Source organism: Leguminivora glycinivorella, chromosome 22 (genome assembly GCF_023078275.1).
Source record: "Leguminivora glycinivorella isolate SPB_JAAS2020 chromosome 22, LegGlyc_1.1, whole genome shotgun sequence".
Taxonomy (NCBI): Eukaryota; Metazoa; Arthropoda; class Insecta; order Lepidoptera; family Tortricidae; genus Leguminivora; species Leguminivora glycinivorella.
The window spans coordinates 14,310,742-14,334,877 of NC_062992.1; the positions used below are offsets into that span (position 1 = coordinate 14,310,742).

The following is a 24,136-nucleotide window of genomic DNA, read 5'->3' on the forward strand; positions in this document are numbered from 1 at the left end:
ATGTCAAAGGCACCGATATCAATTAATTATTTTAGAAGTTATAATCGATTAAAATTCAGGTGAACGACATCATGATCAGGTGAAGGATAAATATACACAGGTTATCGACAACAGCAGCAGGTTAACGACAAATTAGTACAAATTTGTATGACACATTTGACAAGTTAACGACAAGCGTCGCTAACCTGCGTCCGTAGTCGATCACCTGTAGTTTGGTGGTCATTCACCTGATATGGACGTCATTCACCTGCCCATCAGCATTATAATAGTTTTTAACCGCCGCCCAAACCTCAAGGAAGGGGGTCATTAATATTTTATACCCGACCTTTAAATAAAATTATATTAAAATAGCTACTCTGAAGTATAATGAAGTGACTTCACTTCAAGCAATCACTTGCTTAGGTACTTACACGGTATTTAGACTATAATTAATATTTCATTTTTTATATTTTTTAAAGGGGGCAAAAAACAAATGAAAAAATTAAAATATGTAAATAAATCACAGAAGAGTTACTTTTAATTATAAAAATATAAGGATACTCATTATTATTATTATCATAATACTCATATTCTAGCTTATGTTTTAATACTCATTATCATTACTTATTGATCCGATTGATCGCCCCTCGTAATGGTTCATCTGGCTTATGACAAGTAATCGACGTGTCGGTTTCCTGTCACTGAGTCGTTCACCTGGCTTTATCGCACAGGTGAAGGACACACACCACAAAAAAACAACAATCCTTTGAGAAATGCAGCCTAAACCGATATAACAGTAATACTTTTCTCATTTAATGCACAAAACAAACATTGAAGGTGTAAAAAAGTATTATTACGATTGGTAAATTTATCATTATTGTCATCACCCTGTCCCAAAATGTCGTTCACTTGCCTATTTTAGCCAGGTGAACGATGCACAGGTGACCGACAAAATGCCAGTTATTTCGCCAAAACTCAAAAAGTATTTGCCAAACGAACTAAATATTTAGGCGCCTAAAAATAAGCAACAAAATACGAAACATATGTTACAGTTAATGCATTATCTCAAACAATAACCAGTTTATGATTGACAGAATAACGACTACTTACCCGTTACAAACTCCCGTTCGAGGTAATTAAAAATTTATATTTTCTAATCAAGGCGTAGTGAGCACGTGCCGTTGCTTACAGGTGATGGCCGATACTGGCGGCTTCGATTCATGCGGGGTGGGGCGGCAGAGGTGGAGTAGGGATCGCACAGTGCTTGCGAGTTTGTCTCGACAGGTCAACGACAAAAACGGCCGTGGACAAACTTTAAAGCCAAATAACTTGGAACATAAGTGTAATATTACTATCAGATACTCTAGTTTTAAAAGTTAAGGATATATGCAAATAAATCATAGCAATAAAGGTAAGTAAAGTTAATAATTTGTGTACTTTTAACAACTCGAAACATGAGTACTCCGCGTTGGGACACGGAAGGTGAACGACAAAACTTAGTTACAATTATTATTTATTTCATTAACATAAAATAAATCCATTTCAAAGCATCAGGCCTCTATGTAAAAACTGTCTTTTAATATGTATTGATAATTTATTTATGAAGATATTGTATACTAAAAAAAAAGTTCTAACATAAACGTACTGACAGGTGGGGGTGGCAAAATTTTGAGAAATGACCTCATGACGCTTGGTGGAAACATGATACCTGAGTGGAAACTCGAAACGGAGCGTTCGGTGGGTCGCGCAGGCGAACAGGCGTCCACCCTATCTAGTGTCGTGTCGGGATACTTGTATGAGCTTCAGTAGTTTGACATGCACGCAATATGTTAAATTACGCTATGTTAAATTAAGTAAGCAGAAAATGTTAAAATGACGTGTAACTCCTGTTATCAATAAATGATTGATTGATTGATTGATTGTGTACTCAGGCCTTACCCAGTTTGTGACATGTTACTCACTCGTGGCGCCACGCGGGCGCGGGCTCTAGCCAGCAGCGTGATGACGGCTCGCTCGGTGCGGACATGTTAGTGTGAGACATGTTACTCACTCGTGGCGCCACGCGGGCGCGGGCTCTAGCCAGCAGCGTGATGACGGCGCGCTCGGTGGGGACATGTTAGCGTGAGACATGTTACTCACTCGTGGCGCCACGCGGGCGCGGGCTCTAGCCAGCAGTGTGTTAACGGCTCGCTCGGTGGGGACATGTTAGCGTGAGACATGTTACTCACTCGTGGCGCCACGCGGGCGCGGGCTCTAGCCAGCAGCGTGATAACGGCGCGCTCGGTGGGGACATGTTAGTGTGAGACATGTTACTCACTCGTGGCGCCACGCGGGCGCGGGCTCTAGCCAGCAGCGTGATGACGGCGCGCTCGGTGCGGACATGTTAGTGTGAGACATGTTACTCACTCGTGGCGCCATGCGGGCGCGGGCTCTAGCCAGCAGCGTGATTACGGCTCGCTCGGTGGGGACATGTTAGTGTGAGACATGTTACTCACTCGTGGCGCGACGCGGGCTCTAGCCAGCAGCGTGATGACGGCTCGCTCGGTGGGGACATGTTAGTGTGAGACATGTTACTCACTCGTGGCGCCACGCGGGCGCGGGCTCTAGCCAGCAACGTGATGACGGCGCGCTCGGTGGGGACATGTTAGCGTGAGACATGTTACTCACTCGTGGCGCCACGCGGGCGCGGGCTCTAGCCAGCAGCGTGATGACGGCTCGCTCGGTGGGGACATGTTAGTATGAGACATGTTACTCACTCGTGGCGCCACGCGGGCGGACGGCGGTGCGCGGCGGCGCGGGCTCTAGCCAACAGCGTGATGACGGCGCGCTTGGTGGGGGACATGTTAGTGCGCGCGGCGCCCAGCAGGGGGCGCTTGCGCCCCACCGCACCCGTCGCAGCCCCAGCCGCACCTGCAATTTTATTTTATTTATTTTTAATGATATCTATCACTAATAGATTGCAGTCGAAACCAAAGGAATTCAATAGTTATTTGTTTCACAAGGGGGCAAAGTTGTTGTTTAACTGGACGTTAAACAACAACTTTGACAACCCTTTGACAACAGCCAATATTGATGATACTAACTGAAACTGGTGAAAAACTTTGTGTTTCACTCGGTGACAAAATTTGTTTAACCTTCGGTACTCGCTACGCGGTTCAATATTGGAATCTGTCGCTTGCTCAAGTACCTAATTCAAGTATCAATAATGGAGCGCGCGGTTAAACAACAACTTTGCCCCCTTGTAAACAAAAACCATAACTAAGATTGCTGCTTCGTTCAATGAATCTCCAAAAGAAACCGACATCAAACGTTTTCAACAAATTAAAGGGTTCAATAGAAATTTCTTCAATTAGTCTTCTAGATTCTTCTTAGACATCGTACAAAACAACCACAACACAAGAAAATGATTCAGTATACAATATCCAATTAATTGGTGGCACAGTCAAGGAATTTAAATTTAAATGAGGACAAAGTGCCATAAAATAATATGTTTCCATCCAAATATGTATACTATTTTTCACCTTATAAGTAGATGAGTTTTGTGACACTACCAGAAATTCTGGATTGCACATAGGCCTGGTAACTAAATTACATATAAATGAAAGAAAAATAATATTATTTTTAACTAAAGCAATGCATGAAACGGAAAATACTAGGGGCGGATGTTTCATTTCATACATTGTTTATTTAAAGTAACATTATTTTTCTCTCGTATTTGATGGAATCTATTAAATAATTACTGATATTGAATTTCTATGTACCATTTGGAAAAACCTATTGAATATTCAATTTTCAAAACAATGACCTTCACACCGGCGGCGCCGCGCCGCGCCGCGCCACGCTGGCTGATAATGCCGGCGCGCCGCCGCGGGTGTTTTAGGCAGCGTCCCCACTTAGGCGTCGCGTGTCTCGCGGCGCGCAACGGACGTTTGCGCCACGCTGCCTGGGGTCGCGTCTTACGTCCTTCCTATACAAAATGTATTGAAGAGACATTTTTTGAATTACATTCAGGCGGCGTGGCGGAGACGTCCGTTGGGCGCCGCAAGACATGCGTCTTATGAGTGTGGATGGTAGCTTAGGCTGCGGCGTGGGGCGTGGATTTCTAATCTACAACCTTAATGTAGAAGCAAATTGTCCGCATCTATATTTATGACTTTGACTGGACATAAAGTCGTCTCGCCACAGTTTCTCTTTCCCAAGAATTCTCCATTCAATTTCTTCGATAAACTGTTTTCGCTCGCTAAGCTAAACTCTAGTGTTTTCATTTACAAAACCCCGTTCTTATATTCTCTTGCGGCGGATAGAATTCTTTGTGTGAAACTGTGATACAGAAATATTGAGTCTCAAGTGCAGTTTCTAGAAAAGTAGATAAACCGAGCTAGGATTGGCCTAGCCGAAGTGACAATAGTTGACGATACGTGGCGATCGAAGTATCGTATATCGTATCGTGGCGAACGCTCACGATAATCTCTTTCGTAGCTTTGTATCCCTATCGCTCTTGGGTATTGGCGCGACAGAGCCAGACTACATTTTCTGCGGCGTTTCGGTGGTGTTTCGCGTCGCAGAACTACCATCGGCGATAGCTCATCACCAGGGAGCGTACTTTTCGTGCCGATGACATCAATTTGACGTCACGCTCCATATAGGGTGATCACAAATTGTTTTATTGTTAATTATTAATCATTAGTCATCAATCATTTTAAGTTATGAATTTCTTTGCATGGTAATTAGGGTTTCTGCTCGAGAGTCTCGAACTCGAGACTTCTCGAGACTTTCGGCTTCATTCGAGACGAGAAAAAAATGACAGGTACTCGAGACGTCTCGAGGCCCGAATGTAAAGTACGACCTGAAGTGAAATGCAACTTTTTACCTTCTGCCCGGTCTCATCGCGAGGCGGTGGGGACGGTGTCGAACGGCGGTCATAAATTATAACGAGATAAAGCGATCTAACCTCTCATTCCAACGTAAGCTGGCAGCGACTTTGGCTAGTTTTGACAGCCTCATGTTATTTAAAAGCAATTCGTCATTACAAAAAAGTCAGCGCGTTTATGTATCTTGGGTCATTGATAACCTGCGAAGAGTGCTATGGCTAACTTCGACAAGATTTGGAAGAACAGAGGAATCCGACGTCAAAATAAAGTGCGATTATTTCAATAATCTCGATATTTATGTACTTATGGACTTGGACCCCGAAAAGTTTTGATGTGGCTAAGATTGACGCTATTGAAATGTGGTGCTGGCGAAGACTGCTACGAGTATAACTTGAAAAGCTAGAAGAACTAACAAACATCTCTATTTTGCAAGAACTGAATATCACCACACGGCTCTCTAAAATATGCCAAGAGCGACCCTCAGATTTTTCGGACACATTATGAGAGCACCAATGCATAATATGGCGAATTAATGGTAAACATTCTTGGGGTGGGGCTCGTAAGAGATGGTCTGACTGTGTGAAGAAATCGTGTGGCGACAGCGTATACTGTGCAGTCCACATGGCTTATGACCGCGTTCAATGGAGACACGCTACTTGTGGTCGCGAACCTCGGCAATGAGGAAACGAAACATTATGATTTAATACATGACATTTTAATTTACTTAACCCGTGCACAGGCGGGGAAGTTAAAGGATTAGGTATTATTTTCAAGACTATAATTGTAGTTTTCTTGTAAAAATTTGATTTATGTTTATTTCAAATAAGATTTTTATTGCTCTTACGCATTTTTTATGATAGTGTGGTGCAATAAAAACTACTAATCATATTGTTGTTTATTGTTTTATCAAAATTTAGCATTTATAAAAAAAGACTCGAGACTCGAGAAGACTCGAGACTTTGGGCTCGAGATTTCTCGAAACTCGAGACTTCTAATAGGTCGAGAAATCAGAAACCCTAATGGTAATGAATGCAAGAAGGATGGTGTGCTTTACGTTAGAGAAAAATTCTCTTTTCTACGTATTTATTGTAATGTGTTGTTAACAATACTATTTAATTAAATTTATTTATAAAAACAAATCAAATAATTTTATTCACGTTTCACATTTCAAATAGGTATTATTTATGCCACATGTAAATGGACTACTGTATTTGAAGTAATTTGTATACGATTAAAATGATTGACGACTGATGATTAATAATTTACAATAAAACTATTTGGGATCACCCTATACGGAGCGTGACGTCAGATTAATGTCATCGGCATGAAAAGTACGCTCCCTGCTCATCACTTACTCGCTTTTGGCGGAATTAGTGCCTAAGCCAGACTTCTGACCCTGTGCAGCCAAAAGGCATTTCTGCGACACGGAACACCACCGAAACGTCGCAGAAATGTAGTCTGGCTCTGTCGCGCCAATACGCAAGAGCGATAGAGATACGAGTAGATAGCTACGAAAGAGATATTATCGTGAGCGTTTTGGTGTCTCCCAAGCTAGCTACGATGCGCTTACGAAGCGTAACCAAATTGTGAATTTGGCTAGGCACCTTGAGACGGAGTATTGGTAGCTTTTGCAGTCTTTTGTGTTTCGGAATTTAGGTATTTTAACGCTGAAGTTCAGTAGATAAAACCGGTAAAATATTGCAATGTAGAAAAAGAGTTTGTAAGAATATTGTTCCAAGAATGCACATGCAATATTACATTATCTAGTGAAATGTTACATGTCAAAGGGAATTCATTTTTGCGATGAAAATGAAGCTAAATGCTATGGAAAATTGAGAACGGAGAAAAAGGGATGAGGCACCAACCTATGTACTATCGAACCAACTGATTCATGACCCACGGCAGATAATTAATCCCAATCCAACAACATTATGCCAATGTATTTTATTCTGCCTAAGACAATATTGAACTTGACTGTTCTTAAAATAAAATATTTTGTACCATGCACGAAATAAAGCATCAGATAATTATGGGAAAAACATGGACAGAAGTTATTGTTAAATCTAATTTCTATTTAATAAGTCAGGTAGAAATATATAAAGTAACTGAATTGACCGTAACGTCACTCAATTCGATTTCATATTAATTCCAAGCCGTTCAAATTCGTTTTGACAGTTCTTAAAAAGAAGTTGATTTGACTAAGAGGCAAGTAGCCTATTGTGCGAAATGACAGAATGCCAAGTCAATAGAATGCGATGGAATTTTCGACAAAACAATTAATCGATTATACGACTATTATACAATTTATCATTATGCCATTGTATTACTCTGCTTTAAATAATTCTGCAAAATGACAGTATGCCAAGAAATTTATGCAAGAAGTCATTCTGCGAAAAGAGGAGTCTGCCAAGCGTTGTTATGCGAAGGTAATAGTATTTTATGCAACAGGCGTTTAAAGGAGGTCAAAAAAGACGAGTGGCGGGGATAACAATTTGAGGCGAAGTCGAAAATTGTTATTAAGACGCCACGAGTATTTTTCAAATCAGTTAAACACCGTTGCATAAAATACTTTTTCTACGACCATGCTCTTAGTTTTTAATAGTTTTCTTGAATAACTTTCGTGAAATTCACACAAGTTTCCTGTATTGTGACGCAAAGGTTTCCACTGTCAACTCAGCTACCCAAAGCCTTCCATCGTTGTAACATCGCGTTGCCATGGTAAAAGAGCCAAACAATGCGTTTTTAGTTTTTTCGATACTGCGCGCATGCGCAGGAAGCCGGCGGACGCTGGCTTTGGGGAATAGACTTTTATGTAAGGTTTTAAACATCTATGCACGAACCTGTAAATGACGAATAACAGTTCGGGAATAGAAAAAATGCAAGATAATGGTAATCCAAAACATAACAAGTTCGTCACTAAGAAAACCCTATCTGCAAGCGAATTTCGATCTAATTACATTAAGACGGTTTGGCTAGATATTTTTCTAGAAAACATTTGTCACGAACGAAGTGACACTAGTGATTTCCTTTAATAATTATAATTATGTCATTAATTATTGCCGTGGCACTAAATCTTGAGTAGTTCCATGTACTCTGCCTACTCCGTTTAGGGAATATGGGCTTGAATTTATGTGTATATAACATTAATATTTTATACAAATGTCACATATTTCAAAATAAATAGACAGTAATAATATAACCTAACCACAAAATGAAAATTTTGAAAAAACCCCCGACTGCGACATAGTAGACCGATTTTCATGAAACATGGCTAAGAACACTCCCGAGCTCCCGACTAACTCAGCTTTCAGACAAAAAAAAAACTAAATCTAAATCGGTTCATCCGTTCGGGAGCTACGATGCCACAGACAGACACACATACAGACAGACTGTAGTGAGGTCACAGTCATAGCAGCGTCATACACTCACACATAGATAGATAACCTTTAGAGAACATTAGATTAACAATAAGATAATAAAGTATCAAGTACCAATTAACCTTTGAAATATGAGCACATACTATCATGGAATAGATACCATGATAACTCCCACATTATTAATAGATAATTAGATAATATCCTACTATATAAACACGATGTATCTTCAGTCAAATATACAGAGTTAACCACAGTCTTGTCGTGTTATTTACCTCCGGTACTTCCTACATTATAAGACAAACAGACAGACAGACACGTCAAACTTATAACACCTTGTCGATTTTGCGTCGGTAGTTAAAACCGAACCATATTTTAATAGTTTACATAACTTCTTACATGATAATTCAAGATTTTAGAGATTATTATTAAAGGTAATGAATAACCTTATGTAAGGCTATTTATCGATATAAGGATGTTTTTATTTTGTCAACTTGACGGTCGTGCCAGAAATATATCCAGGTGTAGCTATGATTCAGTTGGTTTGATCATAGAGGAATAAGTAAGGGAAGAGTTGTAACTCCATACATCAGTAAATGCGAGTTATTTGTAGTGACATCTATCGTCATTCACTCGTCAATCACGCGCCAACTAGCGTAAATTATCAGTACTGCTACTCGACACTAGGTGCCGACAGTGTTGCGTTTGCCAAAAATGTAATATTAAAACAGTTTACACCTTATATTATAAGCTGAAGTAATTGAAAGCAAAGTACTGATTAATACTATTGTAATATTAGCTAAAAATTGTTGAGCAATAGACTTTTTGTTCGTCGTGACGTCTATTGACAAGTAGCAGTACTGATAATTTACGCTAGTTGGCGCGTGATTGACGAGTGAATGACGATAGATGTCACTACAAATAACTCGCATTTACTGATGTATGGAGTTACAACTCTTCCCTTACTTATTCCTCTATGGGTTTGATAGTACTCACTACGCATTAGGCCAGACCGGTCGTCAATGAATGAAAATACTAGAGAAGACGAGGTATGAGTAGGTTGTTATAAAATGCGACGTACCGACCTTGAGGCGCGGGCGCGGCGGCGGGGGGGCGCAGCACCCCCCGCAGCACGGGGGAGCCCAGCCCCAGCAGCTCCCCGCCGTTAGTACCTGCACATGCGAGTTAGTCACACACACATAATGAAGATCCTAATGAAACTTGCTATTAGACTTATATTGACCGGGATATAGACCGTGATTACCTTTTTGATTTTTGTCGAAATATCGGGAGCTCAACGGGAGGTCAATATAAGTCTAATAAAAATAACCGAAATCATTCAAAAGTTGATGAGATCATGCCAGGTGGCGCCACCGTAACCTTTTAGTATGGTCACAGTTCAAAGTTAAATCATCTCCAGAAAATATTGCCAGTTACACATTTTTATTACACCCAGTTATTACTACACGCCATCTATCGTCGAGGGTGAAAACTATCGACAGTTACCTAGTATAGAGTTGTGTAGCAGATGCGGCGGCAGCACTCCTCCCATCAGAACTCCGTGGCTCGCCGCTAGCTGCGGAAAAACAGGTCATTTCAAACAAAATTCAAAGTATTAGGTAGGTACTTAGTACCTAATCAAAAGTCGTCAATGTTAAGCGCCATCTGTTGCCCAGAGGTGGAATTATTGGTTACCTGATGGTGTTGGTGGTCGGGCGCCGCGGGCAGCGGGGGCGAGTAGTCGCGAGTGGCGCCACCTAGCGGCGCGCACGCCAAACCTGCTGCCTGTAATAATCAAAATTATATTCATCAGTCTATATCTCCATCCCGATTCTGAGAATTTTCGCGGAAGCCGAGAAGGACAAGCCGTAGCCGATTGGCATTTCTGCGACGCGAAACGAAAACGAAACGCCGCGAAAGGTAGTCTGGCTCTGACGCGCCAATACGCAAGAGCAATGGCGTCGCAAAAACACCATTAGGCTACTGGACCAGTAAGTACCTAGACTTGACTCACGAGATAACCGCCATGTGGGATGTTGATTCGACGATCATTGTCCCGATAGTCGTTTCAGCGAACGGTCTCATAGCGAAGAGTCTCGACCAACATCTTGAGATTCTTAAGTGTGTTGTCTGTTTATTTGTCCATCTTTGACAGCAAAACGGAGCGACAACTTGACATGATTTTTTAAGTGCAGATAGTTGAAGGGATGTAGAGTGACATAGTCTACTTTTTGTCTCTTTCTAACGCCACATTTTAGGCAAATTGGGGGTTAGAAAGGGGGAGTGGAAGTTCATATGGAGAATTCCGCAAGTGAGCGAAGCCACGGGTAAAATCTAGTTAGGTATTTAATTAATCCAAAAATCATGTTGAGCAGTACCGGGCTAAAATGATACTCAATACTCATCTTAAATAATAACAATAGGTATAGAAGAACCTAATATTAAACTATGAGTACATATTTACTTAGGCAAACATAAATATTAAGGCACTGGTCCCACCGCGAGCTAGTAAGCTATGAGCTATCGGCTATAAAACAAACAAAAGATAACCACCCCCGTGCGAATAAAAGAGACACGGCGATATTGATAGCTCACCGCTGGGCGAGTAACTATAAACATCGCTGTGTCTCTTTTTTTTACACGGGAGTGATTATCTTTTGTTCGTTTTTATAGCTGATAGCTCATAGCTTACTAGCTCGCGGTGGAACCAGTGCCTATAAACCTAGAATGTTTTTGCCTCATGAAATAAACCGAGTGGCTATTTTTCCCCGCTGCAGCGGAAGAAAAATCTGTCAGCTATTGAAAGGAGGTTTGCTCCGGGGCGACACACAGAGCAATCGCGAGGCATTGTCCACACAGAGGCCTATTCATACTTCAACAACTTTACCGTAATTTGGTTTTTCTACTCGTCGACTTTAATCTGTCTGTCTGTTATTAGTAACAATTGGTTGTCAGGAAATTCGATGTTGATACAACGGTGAACGACGCTATTAACATCAATTTTATTAACTTGAATGATGATATTTTCCGTCCATTGATGATGAAGATGATGACTCACAGAAAAAGTATTGTATACAATAATGATATAATTAAGCTTTTCACTTTCGTACGGTACTATTAGGCCACTCAGCAAGCTTCGTGGCCTAAACATGGTACTCGACTCGACTGAAAAGCTGTGTATTGTATCACGATTATATTTGAACACTGGAAATCTCGATGTTTTAGTCCCTTATTTAGTATGAACGGAATAGCAACCGTCCAGGCCCCGTAGCCGAATGGCATTTCTCCGACGCCAAACGAAAGCGATACGCCGCTGGCTCTGTCGCGCCAATACGCAAGCGCGATAGGATATCTACTAGCGCTTCGTTTCGTGAGCGTTTCGTGAGCGATTGTGCCATTCGGCTAGCCACCCAGCTGTGAAAACATAGAGCGTTTGAGCGCGCGTTAGGTTAGGAAGGATGTTGAAGGGATGTCAAAGATGCCGCCTTTAATATCAATACTAATATTATAAATGCGAAAGTCTGTGTGTCTGTTTGTTTGTCCGTCTTTCACGGCAAAACGGAGGCACGAATTGACGTGATATTTTAAGTGAAGATATTTGAATGGATGAAGAGTGCCATAGGCTACTTTTTATCTCTTTCTAACGCGAGCGAAGCCGCAGGCAAAAGCTAGTTTTGTTACAAAGGATACTCGTATCGATTCTACATTAAGATGTTGGATTGGATAATGTGAAAACGCTCTTAAATGCTATGGTCATTTAATGTGTACATGAAATTTATTTCAGTGAGTAGTGAATGTGACCCAATTAAATAACAGATTAAGATGCAATTTCCAAAGTTTGAATTGGCATCTAAGGTTCGGACACAACACGTGGATTCGACATATTGTCTGGAATAATATGTAGGGTTTTTAGTTTCTAATAAATAAAGAAACTGGTCACAATGGATTCGCGTTTCATTTATTTTTCTTGTTTTGATAATGAGATTTTTGTTATGTATGCTATTATAATACTTATAACGCAATAATCAGAGACTTAAAGTTTTGACTTTTTATCTTTTAACCTTAAATGCTGCAGTCATAAATCCTAATTGTTAAATGGGGCATATTTCTCAAAGTTGTCCACCCCACTTTTTTTGTAACCTGGGTATTTTTTACGCGATTAATACTCAGAATCGTGCGCTCTTTCGATCCTGATAGAAGAAAAAAAAATGTCCCAAGATTTTCACACATTTTTTCGAACCTTCCATTCCGTTACCGCCATACTAAATGTATGAAAAAATGGTAACGGAATGGGATAAAAAACTTAGGACACTTTTTTTTTCTCCTAATTAGAATTGAAAGAGCTTCGCGATTCTGAGTGGAAACCACATAAAAATTTCGAAATCCAAAAAAAAGTGGGGTGGACAACTCTGAAAAAAATGTCCCAAATCTAGCGTCCATCTCCAAGGGGTGGCCTCAGGCGATAACTGATAACATACTTAAAGAGTCGGGCAAAGCCCAGCGCACACGGTCCACACCAATCAATCAATCAATCAATATTTATTTGCAAAAATGTAGTATTACAGTGAGTTCTTAAGTGTAAGGATACAAGAAGTGCGTACATTCTACTTGAATAAGCATGCAAATGCAACGGGCGCCTTAGTGCGTTTTCACATTATCCGATCCGATATCGGCTGTAGAACCGATATCCCGTACATGTATTACAGGCGCCATTTTGGATTTTTTCCATTAAAATCCTTCCGACTTCCGATATCGAACCGAATAATGTGAAAACGGAGTTAGGCGTTAACACACTTAAAGAGTCGGGCGAGGCCCGAGGGCCCGACGCACACCGTCGGGCGAAGCTTGAGTACTTTCGTGTGCTCTTATACTTTATTAAATTTTGCTTTTATGTAGGATTTACTGTGTTTGTGTGTCACTGCCCCTGTGTGTGTGTCACTGACCCTGTGCTTGTGTTCCTCGGGCGCGGGGCTGAGGCGCGTGGGGCGCGGGGAGGCGGCGGGCGGGGAGCGCGGCGCCTGCGCGAGCAGCTGCATCTCCAGCATCTGCTCTTGTCTGATATCGTCGTTGTAATCCTGCAACAATACAACATTATTTCTTTATTTATTTTGAAATTAGTCCACTTTTCTCAATATTATACAGGGTGTAACATTAATGCTGGTGATCCATTTAAGAGCATAACAGGTATCGAATAGCGGTTACGAATACCACTTCCTTTTTTTAAAATAAACACCATGAAAATTAAAGGTACTATAGAAGGTAATGTATAAGCCGTAGGATTTATCTTCGGCAATTATGTTACATAGTGTATACATTTAAATTTGATATCTATTCGCCGGAAAAACTTTTATATTCCGACTTTGTTAATCCCTTAATTAAACAGATTGTCATTCGATTGTTATAACCTAGTTTGATTCGTTTTCTTTCGACTATTTAATTGCTAAGAGTGGCAATGGCCAAACGGGGATTGCTCCGCAGCCCCTTGACCCAATGCCTGCGCCACAGCACCTCAACTCAAACCATGGCGCACCTACTGACGTGCCCCGCATGCCCATACCGCTGCTCAGGGTACATAGCGGAATGGCACAAGCGCTCACGAAACGAAACGCTCTACCTCTGTACCATTCAGAAAAAGGTACGGAGCCCTAGATGGCTCTACACCTTTGGGGTAGGTACGCTCAGCTAGATGGCGCTAATATTAATATTTTACATTTTAACAAATATCAAGCTAAGAATATGGGCCAAATTGTCAAAACTGAGGTTCAAAAGTTTGAAACCTGTGTCAAGAGATGGCAGTCTATTCACTGTGATTACACATTTTACTTCGACAGTAACTCTCTATAATACTAAATCCTCTTTGGTAACAGTGACATCTAGCGAACAACTGCACTACGGAATAGATTTACTATTTCTTTGACTGAAAACATCGTGACTTCGACTACGCCGGTTGGCGTCAGTTTATGTATGTAAGTATTATAAACCCATAAAACGTGCTATAAAACGGATAAAGTTGCCCTTTAAATTATTAATGCCCCTAGTACAGGAATCCGATCAAACGTCGCTCGTAACTCCCCGAGTGTCTTCGACGACGTCGTAAAATCTCAGGTACCCCCCCCCCCTTAGCCCCTCGCACCTCAAGACATAGCGGAGATAAGACTATATTCGACATTATAAAAGGGGTGTGTAAATATGAGTGGAGCGAGTAGCAAACGCAAATTCTTGACAACTGCCTACCGCTGTGAGAAGCAGGCGTGAATTGCATGCACTTAAAAGGAGTAGGGTTTTTTTGTTTTGGAAATTTTTATGTGGTTTCCACTCAGAATGGCGAGCTCTTTCAATCTTAATAGAAGAAAAAAACCAAGGTTTTTTTCCCATTCCGTTACCATTTTTTCATACATTTTGTAAGGCGGTAACGGAATGGAAGGTTTGAAAAATGTATGGAAATCTTGGGACATTTTTTTCTCCTATCCAGGATCGAAATACCTCGCGATTCTGAGTATGATTCGCGTAAAAAAATACCCATGTTACAAAAAAGTGGGGTGGACAACTTTGAATGTGGCCCTAGTACAGTCGCCATCGAATATATCGGAACTGCCAAAGCTCTCAAAAATATTGAAACGCGCGTATTATCAAGACGTTAAGAGTACGTGTTCCAATATCTGTGAGTGCTTTAATAGCTTCAATATATCTGATGACGACTTTAATCTATTAATGTACCTACCTATAAACAAAATTATGTCAAATAACCTAACCACAAAATTAAAATTTTGAAAAAACCCCCGACCGCGACATTACATAGTAGACCGATTTTCATGAAACATGTCTTAGAACATTCCCGACTAACTCAGCTTTCAGACAAAAAAAAAACTAAATCTAAATGGCCATGTCGCGAGTTCATATTACAACGTCACGAACAAGGTCTTGGGTATGTGTGGACATATTTACGAGTACAATACACGTAGTTATTTTTACGACGTCTAGTCATAAAACCGGGACATATCTGTGCGAAATATGCCCCCGCACAGATCATGTCCGCTAGATGGAGCTTTCGTAAGGATTCAGATTTGAAATATTATTCAGTACCAAAGTTAACTAGGTAGGTACATAATTCAAAATTGAAATATGTACCAATTTAAGTACTATGTTAATACAATTGTATTTTGTAAATGTGTCTTATCGTATTTGGGGTTAGTCTCAGTAAATATATGTACATATTAAACAGCAGAAATGCCGATGCCCTAAGAAAATGATCACGAATAATGAATGAGTAGAAATAAAAACAAAAAAATTAGTAGTGTTTGTCGTCTTTGATTATAATTATGAGTTTTATATGATCTAAGACTACAAACACTACTGACGAAAGTGACCAGTAAAGAATAGTCTATTAAAGCAAAATGGGACGAATTGAAGAACTTGACAAAAACAAACAAACATTATTTTTTCTATTAATTATATGCTAGCCCAGCAAGACGAAACCAGTATTTCATATATTTATGCCAGTAGTCACCTGACAATTTGTAACGCGGTATCTATAGGAAGTCATCTACGAACCGGGGCCTTTCCGCCATAACTCGCGATCAACCGATGAGAAAATCCTTTTCACACAGAATGTTGGAAGATTGTATTATACTCTATGGCAGCTTTTCAGTACGCTTACACCTTTGAGAAAAGTTTTATTCTTGATAAGTTTATCTTATAAAAAAACATGTTTTTTATCAGACAAAATAATATAGGGGCATTTTCAGGATTTGGGAAACTCCAATTAGCGTAAGTTGTTAACAAAAATTAACTCGCTGTCAGTTTTGTGACGTCAATTAAGTAATAAAGCATAAAATCTGTTCTGCCGTCCGATCACTAAAACCCCTCTAAGCTGCATATTACCAGTTTTCATTTGGATAAATATTCTTAAATAGGAAAGAATTCCCCATCGACTGGTCTTGGAATCATATTTTTATCATTTTTAGTTACCGAGATATAGAGTCGACATACCTCGCTAAGTGCACTATTTTATAACCCTTTTCAATAGTATAAAACCGCAAACCCACATTTGTCTTCTATAACTTATATTAAAGCGCTTAGCAGTTGTTTATCTTCATAGTTTTATCACACGATACATAACTATAACAACGTTACTTGACATAAGCTTCATAAATTCCCATTAAAGCCGTTTAATTGCGTTATTACATTTTATAACATTCACTTTTTTAAATAAAATACTACGCTTAAACACGGCTAAAGTCCTTTAACCGTCTATTTAAAGACTTTCATTGTAATTTCGGTTACAAATACATCACTAAAACCTAGTTACTGCGCTTTACGGTGAATTTATTACTAAAAAATATTCATAATGCCACACTGAAACAGGACAAACCAGCAAAGCTACGCTAAAACCCCGCTAGTTGTAAAAGTATACCTTCCAAAGTTATTGCGCCAGTCCGACAGTCGGCCGAGCGGCTCGCGCGCAGAAGGTTGTGCGAAGGCTGTAGTGACCGGTGAATGAACATTTTCTCCTTAAAATGTTAAGAAACCGAAGACCAGGTAAGTGTTAAGTGTTTTTTTCAAGCACAACTTGCGTTTTGCTAACGTATTATCACACGTTTGCCGCGACAAGTAAATACCTAACTCATAAGTTATTCGATCAAGAGCCCAGTTAAAACTATTGTGTACAAATAAAGCGTAAACAAAAAAGTCAAGAAATTACATTGTACCATCCTATTGCTATGTAGGCATTGCCATAGCCACATACATTTTGTAAGCATTTATTTACCTTACAATGTTTTAGTACCTATGTAGGTATGGATTACTTGCGCAACATTATATTACCGTCAAGCTGATTTAATAATGCAGTCAAAAATCAAATTAATTAATGTTATTTCTTTTAGGCTTATTACGAACTTCAGGATACAAATGATAACAGAGATCTGCGAATAAAATGAATACCGAAAAACCGACCACAAGTCATCACACCAGCAGTAAGTTTAGTAAATGTAGAACAGAAGGGGATTGCTCAACTCGATCTTTACCAAGGAACATTCTATCGTTGTGTATTGTTTCAAGAATTTTTGAGATTGATACCTCAGAATTCTTTGCCTAGCTTAGCCATGTCCAACGTTTCTGCTTTAATTTTCAATGCTGACGAAAATACATCAATTTTAAAACTCCCTTTTACTGGTCCAAGCTAAAACCGTTGCTGACGATCATCGAATTTGGGTTTATCCTTCGTTGTAACCAAATCGAACAACGTTTACTTCTTTAATCATTCGTAAAATGCTTCTCATCTTGATATAAGGAAAGAAGGTTTTTGACTATTCCGTCGCAGACGCATTGAAACTACAAGTGATGACTCGAAAGAAGAAGAACTCTATACCTAGCATGTAAAAATTGTAAAATGACAACATATGTATCATCCAAAATGAAGCTTTATCTTGATTTAACCGCTCCAATTCATACAAACAACAGAGAAATAGACTTAAATTTAACCTAGTTAATACAATTTTAAGCAATGATGCACCTGATTTTACCAGAAATTGTTAACAAAGATCTCTATATTGATTCTAGTTTAAAGAAAAAAAAAATGTATGATATATAAGTATTCTGCTGTACCAATTCATTCAGACCCTTCAAATCCAGAAGTTTTACATACAGAAAAGGAGGACTGACCTACACATAAGTACATAATATAACCATTTATCGATGTAGAACCACCGTCGATATAGAGCACTACACTCGTAATATTAATAATACAACTGTCGAAAACCAAACGCACAAAAAAAGAAAAATAAATTTTAAGAAGAACGGAATCAAGCGGAAAGAGAGAAAATTATTATGTCAAACAATCCTAAATGTATTTTGAATTTTTGAAGTATTAAATAAATAATAAAATAAAAATAAATATTAAATAAATAAAGATTGCTATTTTCACTTGCTTGGCGAATAATAAATGAAATCCGTGTTTCTTTTTGTAAGAACTGCCAATGTCAACCGTTTTTAACCTTATATAACTCGGTAATAAAAACATTATTTTAATAGTGTATTATAGTAATAATACGAATAACTTTGGATATCCAAGAGCGACACCTTTCGCCGTGTCGGTATAGCAAATTGATTTGTTGCAATGTAAAAAGCGAATTTTATTGTTTCATATTAATGTTATGTTAGTTTTCACTAATGTTAGAATATTATATTAAGTTTAAATATGTTGATTTGTAACATAACTTATAACGAGGTTTTTTATGCATGCAAATAAATGGTTACAATATCATACAGTTGTCTTTTATTCATTTAACAAATTGAATTGCTCTTGAAACTTAGTGCAGGTACTGCAGGTAAACGGGACATTGCTAAAATGATAAACTCCTTTTAAAAAGAATGACAATGCTAAAACCTAGTAATCGTCGCTGGTTTGTCATATAGCGGGCTTTTAGATTAGGAATGCATACAAATTATTTCGATGTTAGTAGTCATTGCATAGCTTAAAAACGGTTACAGCATTTTTTTAGAGCATATACGATAGTATAAAATTGTTTAGTGTCTTTGCGGTTATTAAGCTATGTTTTTAGATTATTATGCATTGCTCAGTTACGATTACTATAAACACGTAAATTTACTTTGCCGTTATTAAGCCATGTTTTATGTATTATTCAATCCTAAAAAACGGCTAAAGTATACTTAACCGTGTTTTAACAGTAAAATCATACATATTTTAGGAATTATTTGCATAACTTAAACACAAAATGGCGAATTTCTAATAAATTAAACAATATTTAATTAAATTGATTTTAAATAATGTTAGCGTGAATTTAGTTTTAATTTAAGAATAAAAGAAATCTGGACTAAATCGACACATTTCCTAGAGATATGGGTTTTTATGTTTTTTGCCCATATCTCAAAACTATCATTTGTGGGTTAGATGGGTTTTAGTGATAGGACGGCAGGGTTACAAATTTACTTTTTTCACATTCTGAATGTAGATTATCGCTCAAAGTTTATGTAGACCATTAAGCAACACAAAAACAATATTTTTATAGAAATTTCATGCTTAATTATCGTCAGTGCAAAATTGACAGTGTGTTAAATTTTGTTAACAACTTACGCTAATTGAGGGGTCCCAAATTCTGAAAATACCCATAGGTGAGCATTTCTTTTTTTTTCGCCATTTTTATGAAAATGTGATATTTTTGAAAAAAAATATGCTATAATAAGTATATTATAAATTTGTCCCATACGATTTTTTCTTGTTTCGTTACCACTTTCCGTACAATTTGTGTGGGGTAACAAAAGAGGAAAGTAACAAAAATGTATGGAAATTCTGGGACACTTTATCTCCCAGTGAGATTGAAAGTACTCGTGATTCTGAGTACAATTGACCTAAAATCCCTAAAAAAATCAAAATAAAAAAGTGTTGAGATATTTTTGCGCGCCCCAGCCGCTCAGATATATCTGATGGCGACTATAATTTATACCGCTAACTGCTTGCTTTAGCCTTCTGGCCGTCTTAGCTGATCGCTGGGATAGTCAGCTCCTCATACATTGGACTAGAATGCACTCGGTGGTGGTCACCTACACATATAACTGAGTGTATGTGGCTGTTACCAAGGCACTTTAATTAGAATTATAATTAGAATAAGTTTTTATAAAATGTATTTGCTCACTGTATGGACTTTGGTCTGAAATAAAGATTTTTTTTTTTTTATTGATAGCTGATGCTAATTACATTTTAGATTTCAAATTTTTATCCGGTCAGAAGGAGCAAACCGTCACTACTTTAAAAAAAACTTGTATCTTCGTATGTCAATGAAAAGAAAATTGTAGTAAGTATGTATGGAATGCATATAGACTTACTGCGTTTTAACTTTGAGGAGCAGCGTGAGATACGAGATTTTTTCAAAGTAGTGACGAAATGTGTGTACTAAGTCTTGATTGGTACAAAAGTACCTCCATTAAAAAAGCTTGCAAGCTATATTTTTTTTTCATATGGTCGACTGTTCTTTCGACAAAACTACGAGTTGATTTTGAGAATAACAGTAATAAACACAGTAAAAATATGGGCCTTAGCCGCAAGCTGTTACAGATATCCTCCCTGCCCCGCGGCCCGCATCCTAAACGACTACAGTTTGCCTGACGACATCGCGTAATGAGCTCTGAAGAGGCATTCCAGCTTTTTGAATTTAAAATTGATGTGACACAAAATTTACATTCATCTTTTTAGTCCCGTGTGGTGACGGGTTGAGAATTTCACCACCCCCTTTCTTCCCGTGGGTGTCGTAGGTCGACTGTGGGATATGGGTTAAATTGTGGCGTAGGCGAGAGGCTGGCAACCTGTCACTGCAATGTCACAATTTGGATTTATTTCAACCCCTTTTTATAATTTTATAATATGAGTGAAGATCATGTTAGATGTAAAATTCATAATCCTACGGACTAAATTGACAAATGACTGACAGGTAAAATGATACCAGGAACAGCAAAATTAAAATAGGGAAGGGTATATGTCGATAACAATATATCGACAAGTTGTAAAGTACATACAACAGACAAGTTTAAATCAAGAATAAGTATATGAGTTTCAAATAAGAGGTACACATTTTGGTTTGTTCTATGTATCTTCGAGGTAGTGGATGGATACCATGCATTTTTACCCACTAGTTTTAAAACATAAAAAGGTTTCCGAGCCTGTAGGTAAAAAACACAGAACTAAATCAAGATAGAAGGAAAAAGTGTATCTACTTCGCGTGCGGAAAAGTTAAATAGCGAGCGACATTGTTCGCCGCGCAAGTCAGTCTGCTCCCGACCGCTGCCCGCGAGTGACATACAGTGAAAAATACAAAATGGGTCGGTATTCGATAATTAACTGTTCAAACACCACCAATAAAAGCAAGGGTGTTAAACAAAGTGTTTCCTATCATCGGTAAGTACCATTTGTCCTAAAATATTTTTTATTAAATAAAAAACACGATTTTCCTATTTTTATCATCAAAACATTAGCTGACGTACGGCCGTCAAACTAGTTTTCCATTGCGGCTTTAATTTGACGAGTCCGACTTAGCGTGCGTTTAAAACAAGCGATATAAAAATAGGCTATTCAAACTGTCGAGACAAAGTGAAGGTAGATTTGTTATTTTGTTCGTCGAACTCACGTCGAACTTAAGAATAGTGGTGCACCACGGAACTATATCGTCATGTATGCTGATGCTATATCGTCATGTATGATTTCCTTATTCGATTTAAATCGATTTTGCGAAGCAGTGGAAATTATAATTATGTTTTTATATTGTTATGAAACTATATATATAAAGTACGAGTGAAAAGTAAATTTAACTTTAAAATAGGTTACAGTTACGGTATTAACGTTGAATTTGTGGTCGGCAGAAAAACAAATACAAACATAATACGCTCTATATTTATTATGAATAAAAATAACTCTAAAAATGTGTTAATGGTTAATTATATTTATATATTACTAAAAGTTGTAACAAATAACATGAGGATAATGCTGTGAGTACATGGTCGATTTTCTTAAAAATATTACGAAATATTAACTAGTATTAATATCTTTGTTCCTGACCTACCTACTAAAATCTTTGTTCCTGGCCTTAGGCAAATTATATACCTACTAGTGAATTGTTTGTCGTCACACGAATACAGGTATATACTTACTTCATTTCACAACGAAGATGAATATCCGATATTTTTAACTTCGGCGGGCAGCCCGCACGCAATCTTTTTAAATCGTTTCCACGCGGGTTACGCGGCGACAACGTTCCCATCACTAAAGTACACTCGTGACGTCATAGGCTCGACACAAAACGTTACACGCTCGGTTTCGCTGTTAATCGCCGAGCATTTTCCTTCTATCTTGATTTAGTTCTGTGGTAAAAAATAAAATACCATGTCCAACGATAATAAATTATCTGTCACGCTATGGCAAGTATATCATAAATATCTATATAATTTTCGAATAATATTATTGCTGCTTCGAAATAAAAAAAAATATCTCTAATTAGCGGTCTACAGACCTTTTGATCTGTCGAAATCACAGAAAAAGTTGGTATATTGATTAGCCGATCAAATTGCCAATTTCATTGTCCCGTCTGGGTGCACCTTAAATCTACGATGTAATAATAATTTTAATATCGATAAGAACGACACTGGCCAAACTGTGGCAACATTCGTTCACACTTACTTGTCAATTTGGTCCGTAGGATTATGGATTTTACTTTAAATCAATAACTACCTAGTCCTTATTGGAATTAGTCCGGTTTCCTCACGATGTTTTCCTTCACCGAAAAGCGACTGGCAAATATCAAATGACATTTCGCACATAAGTTTCGAAAAACTCATTGGTACGAGCCGGGGTTTGAACCCGCGACCTTCGGATCGTAAGTCGCACGCTCTTACTCTTACCGCTTGGCTACCAGCGCTTCCAACGCGAACTATGCATATATGAGTGAAATATGACAGGTCGACTGTTCGCGTTTTTGACACGCGGTAACTGTGAGGTAACCGAGGGCGGCACTTTCAGCGGGGAGTGGGAGTGGCCATACTGTATTATACTGTGACTGAAGTCAAGTCTTTCCCTCCAACATCAAATCAAGAATATAATTCTCAAGTCCGAATGGCGCCTGTTGCCCCGGCACACTCGATTTGTGCCCAAAATATGCATCCCGTGATACATTACCTCATTTCAGGCGTCTTGTGCTTGATGAAAGATATTATATTACTTGCAGGCATTAAGTGATTTAAATAAATAATAAATAAATATTATAGGACATTCTTACACAGATTGGCTAAGCTGAGCCCCACGGTAAGTTCAAGACGGCTTGTTGCAGGTACTCAGACAACGATATATATAATTATACTTATATACATAGAAAACATCCATGACTCAGAAACAAATATCTGTGCTCATCACACAAACAAAAGTGAAGTGGCATTGTAATATGCCTACTTGAAAAATAAATATTTCATTTTCATTTTTTTCATTTTCAAATCTGCCCTTACCGGGATTCGAACCCGGGACCGCTGCTTAGCACCCCGCCTGCTAAGGCTACATGGTAGGCCAGACCGGTCGTCTAATTTTTTTTAATTATTCCCTTAATATAAAATAAATATAAGGATCTTTATTCACGATGGCCAGGTTAAAACTCACAAAAGTAGAGCTAATAATAAGTATGGGCAGTTCTTGCAAAAAGCAAGAAAAAGTTGATTCACCCATATGTTAAAGAAACCAAAAATCCTCAATTGCCTACTGGTCCTATAGTACAAAAAAATTGCTCAGTAGACTAGCTTCTTTTCACCTTGCAGAAGTTGGCTGAGGGCTGAAGTACTCTGGTAACAAAGGTGGTAACAAAGTTGATGAACTATGTGACATAGCTATGTCACCAGCGCGCCATGTCATCACAGCGGCGCGCCCCGCGCGGAATCGAGCCCACCGGCAGCGCACGGCGCAGTGGAGGGGATCGCCGGCCGACCATATTTAAGTGCGCGCAGCCAGTGCAGCGCCCCTTTCCGTCCCCGTCGCTTCACGGCGACGCTCCCATCCACTTATCCTCCAACAACCAAGGCCGGGGTGACCATTACGCGCCTAGGCCGGGTTGATATCCGATCACCAGCGAATTCCCAAACCAGGGCCGGGGTGACCATTACGCGCCTAGGCCGGGTTACCTATATATCCTATCTCTCCCGTGATCAGGGCCGGGGTGGCCATTACGCGCCTAGGCCGGGTTACGATTCCTACCCTCTGAAACCCTCCTACCTTATTTTATCTCCCCCGTGATCAGGGCCGGGGTGACCATTACGCGCCTAGGCCGGGTTACGGTTCCTACCTCCTGACCCTCGATAGGTCCCTGTAGTTGTAGGCCCTTCCGGCGCACCCTAGATTGATTCCGTTTAACCCCGGCCGGCCGGGGAAGG

The 24,136-nt window shown here is 39.1% G+C and overlaps 1 protein-coding gene across 2 annotated transcripts in view; it reads right to left on the bottom strand.

Annotated features, from left to right (window-relative positions):
• The window catches only part of LOC125237727 (KH domain-containing, RNA-binding, signal transduction-associated protein 3-like), a 275,954-nt gene that overhangs the window by 1,268 nt on the left and 250,550 nt on the right, over positions 1 to 24,136 (bottom strand). Inside the window, exons 6-10 of one of the 2 annotated variants that reach the window (XM_048144892.1) lie at positions 13,168 to 13,299; positions 9,920 to 10,009; positions 9,731 to 9,800; positions 9,310 to 9,396; positions 2,736 to 2,889 (exon numbers count right to left, since the gene is read on the bottom strand). In XM_048144892.1, the coding sequence (XP_048000849.1) occupies positions 2,736 to 2,889; positions 9,310 to 9,396; positions 9,731 to 9,800; positions 9,920 to 10,009; positions 13,168 to 13,299 (533 nt within the window). The remainder of the gene's footprint in view (positions 1 to 2,735; positions 2,890 to 9,309; positions 9,397 to 9,730; positions 9,801 to 9,919; positions 10,010 to 13,167; positions 13,300 to 24,136) is intronic. The other variant, XM_048144893.1, reaches the window with a different exon arrangement.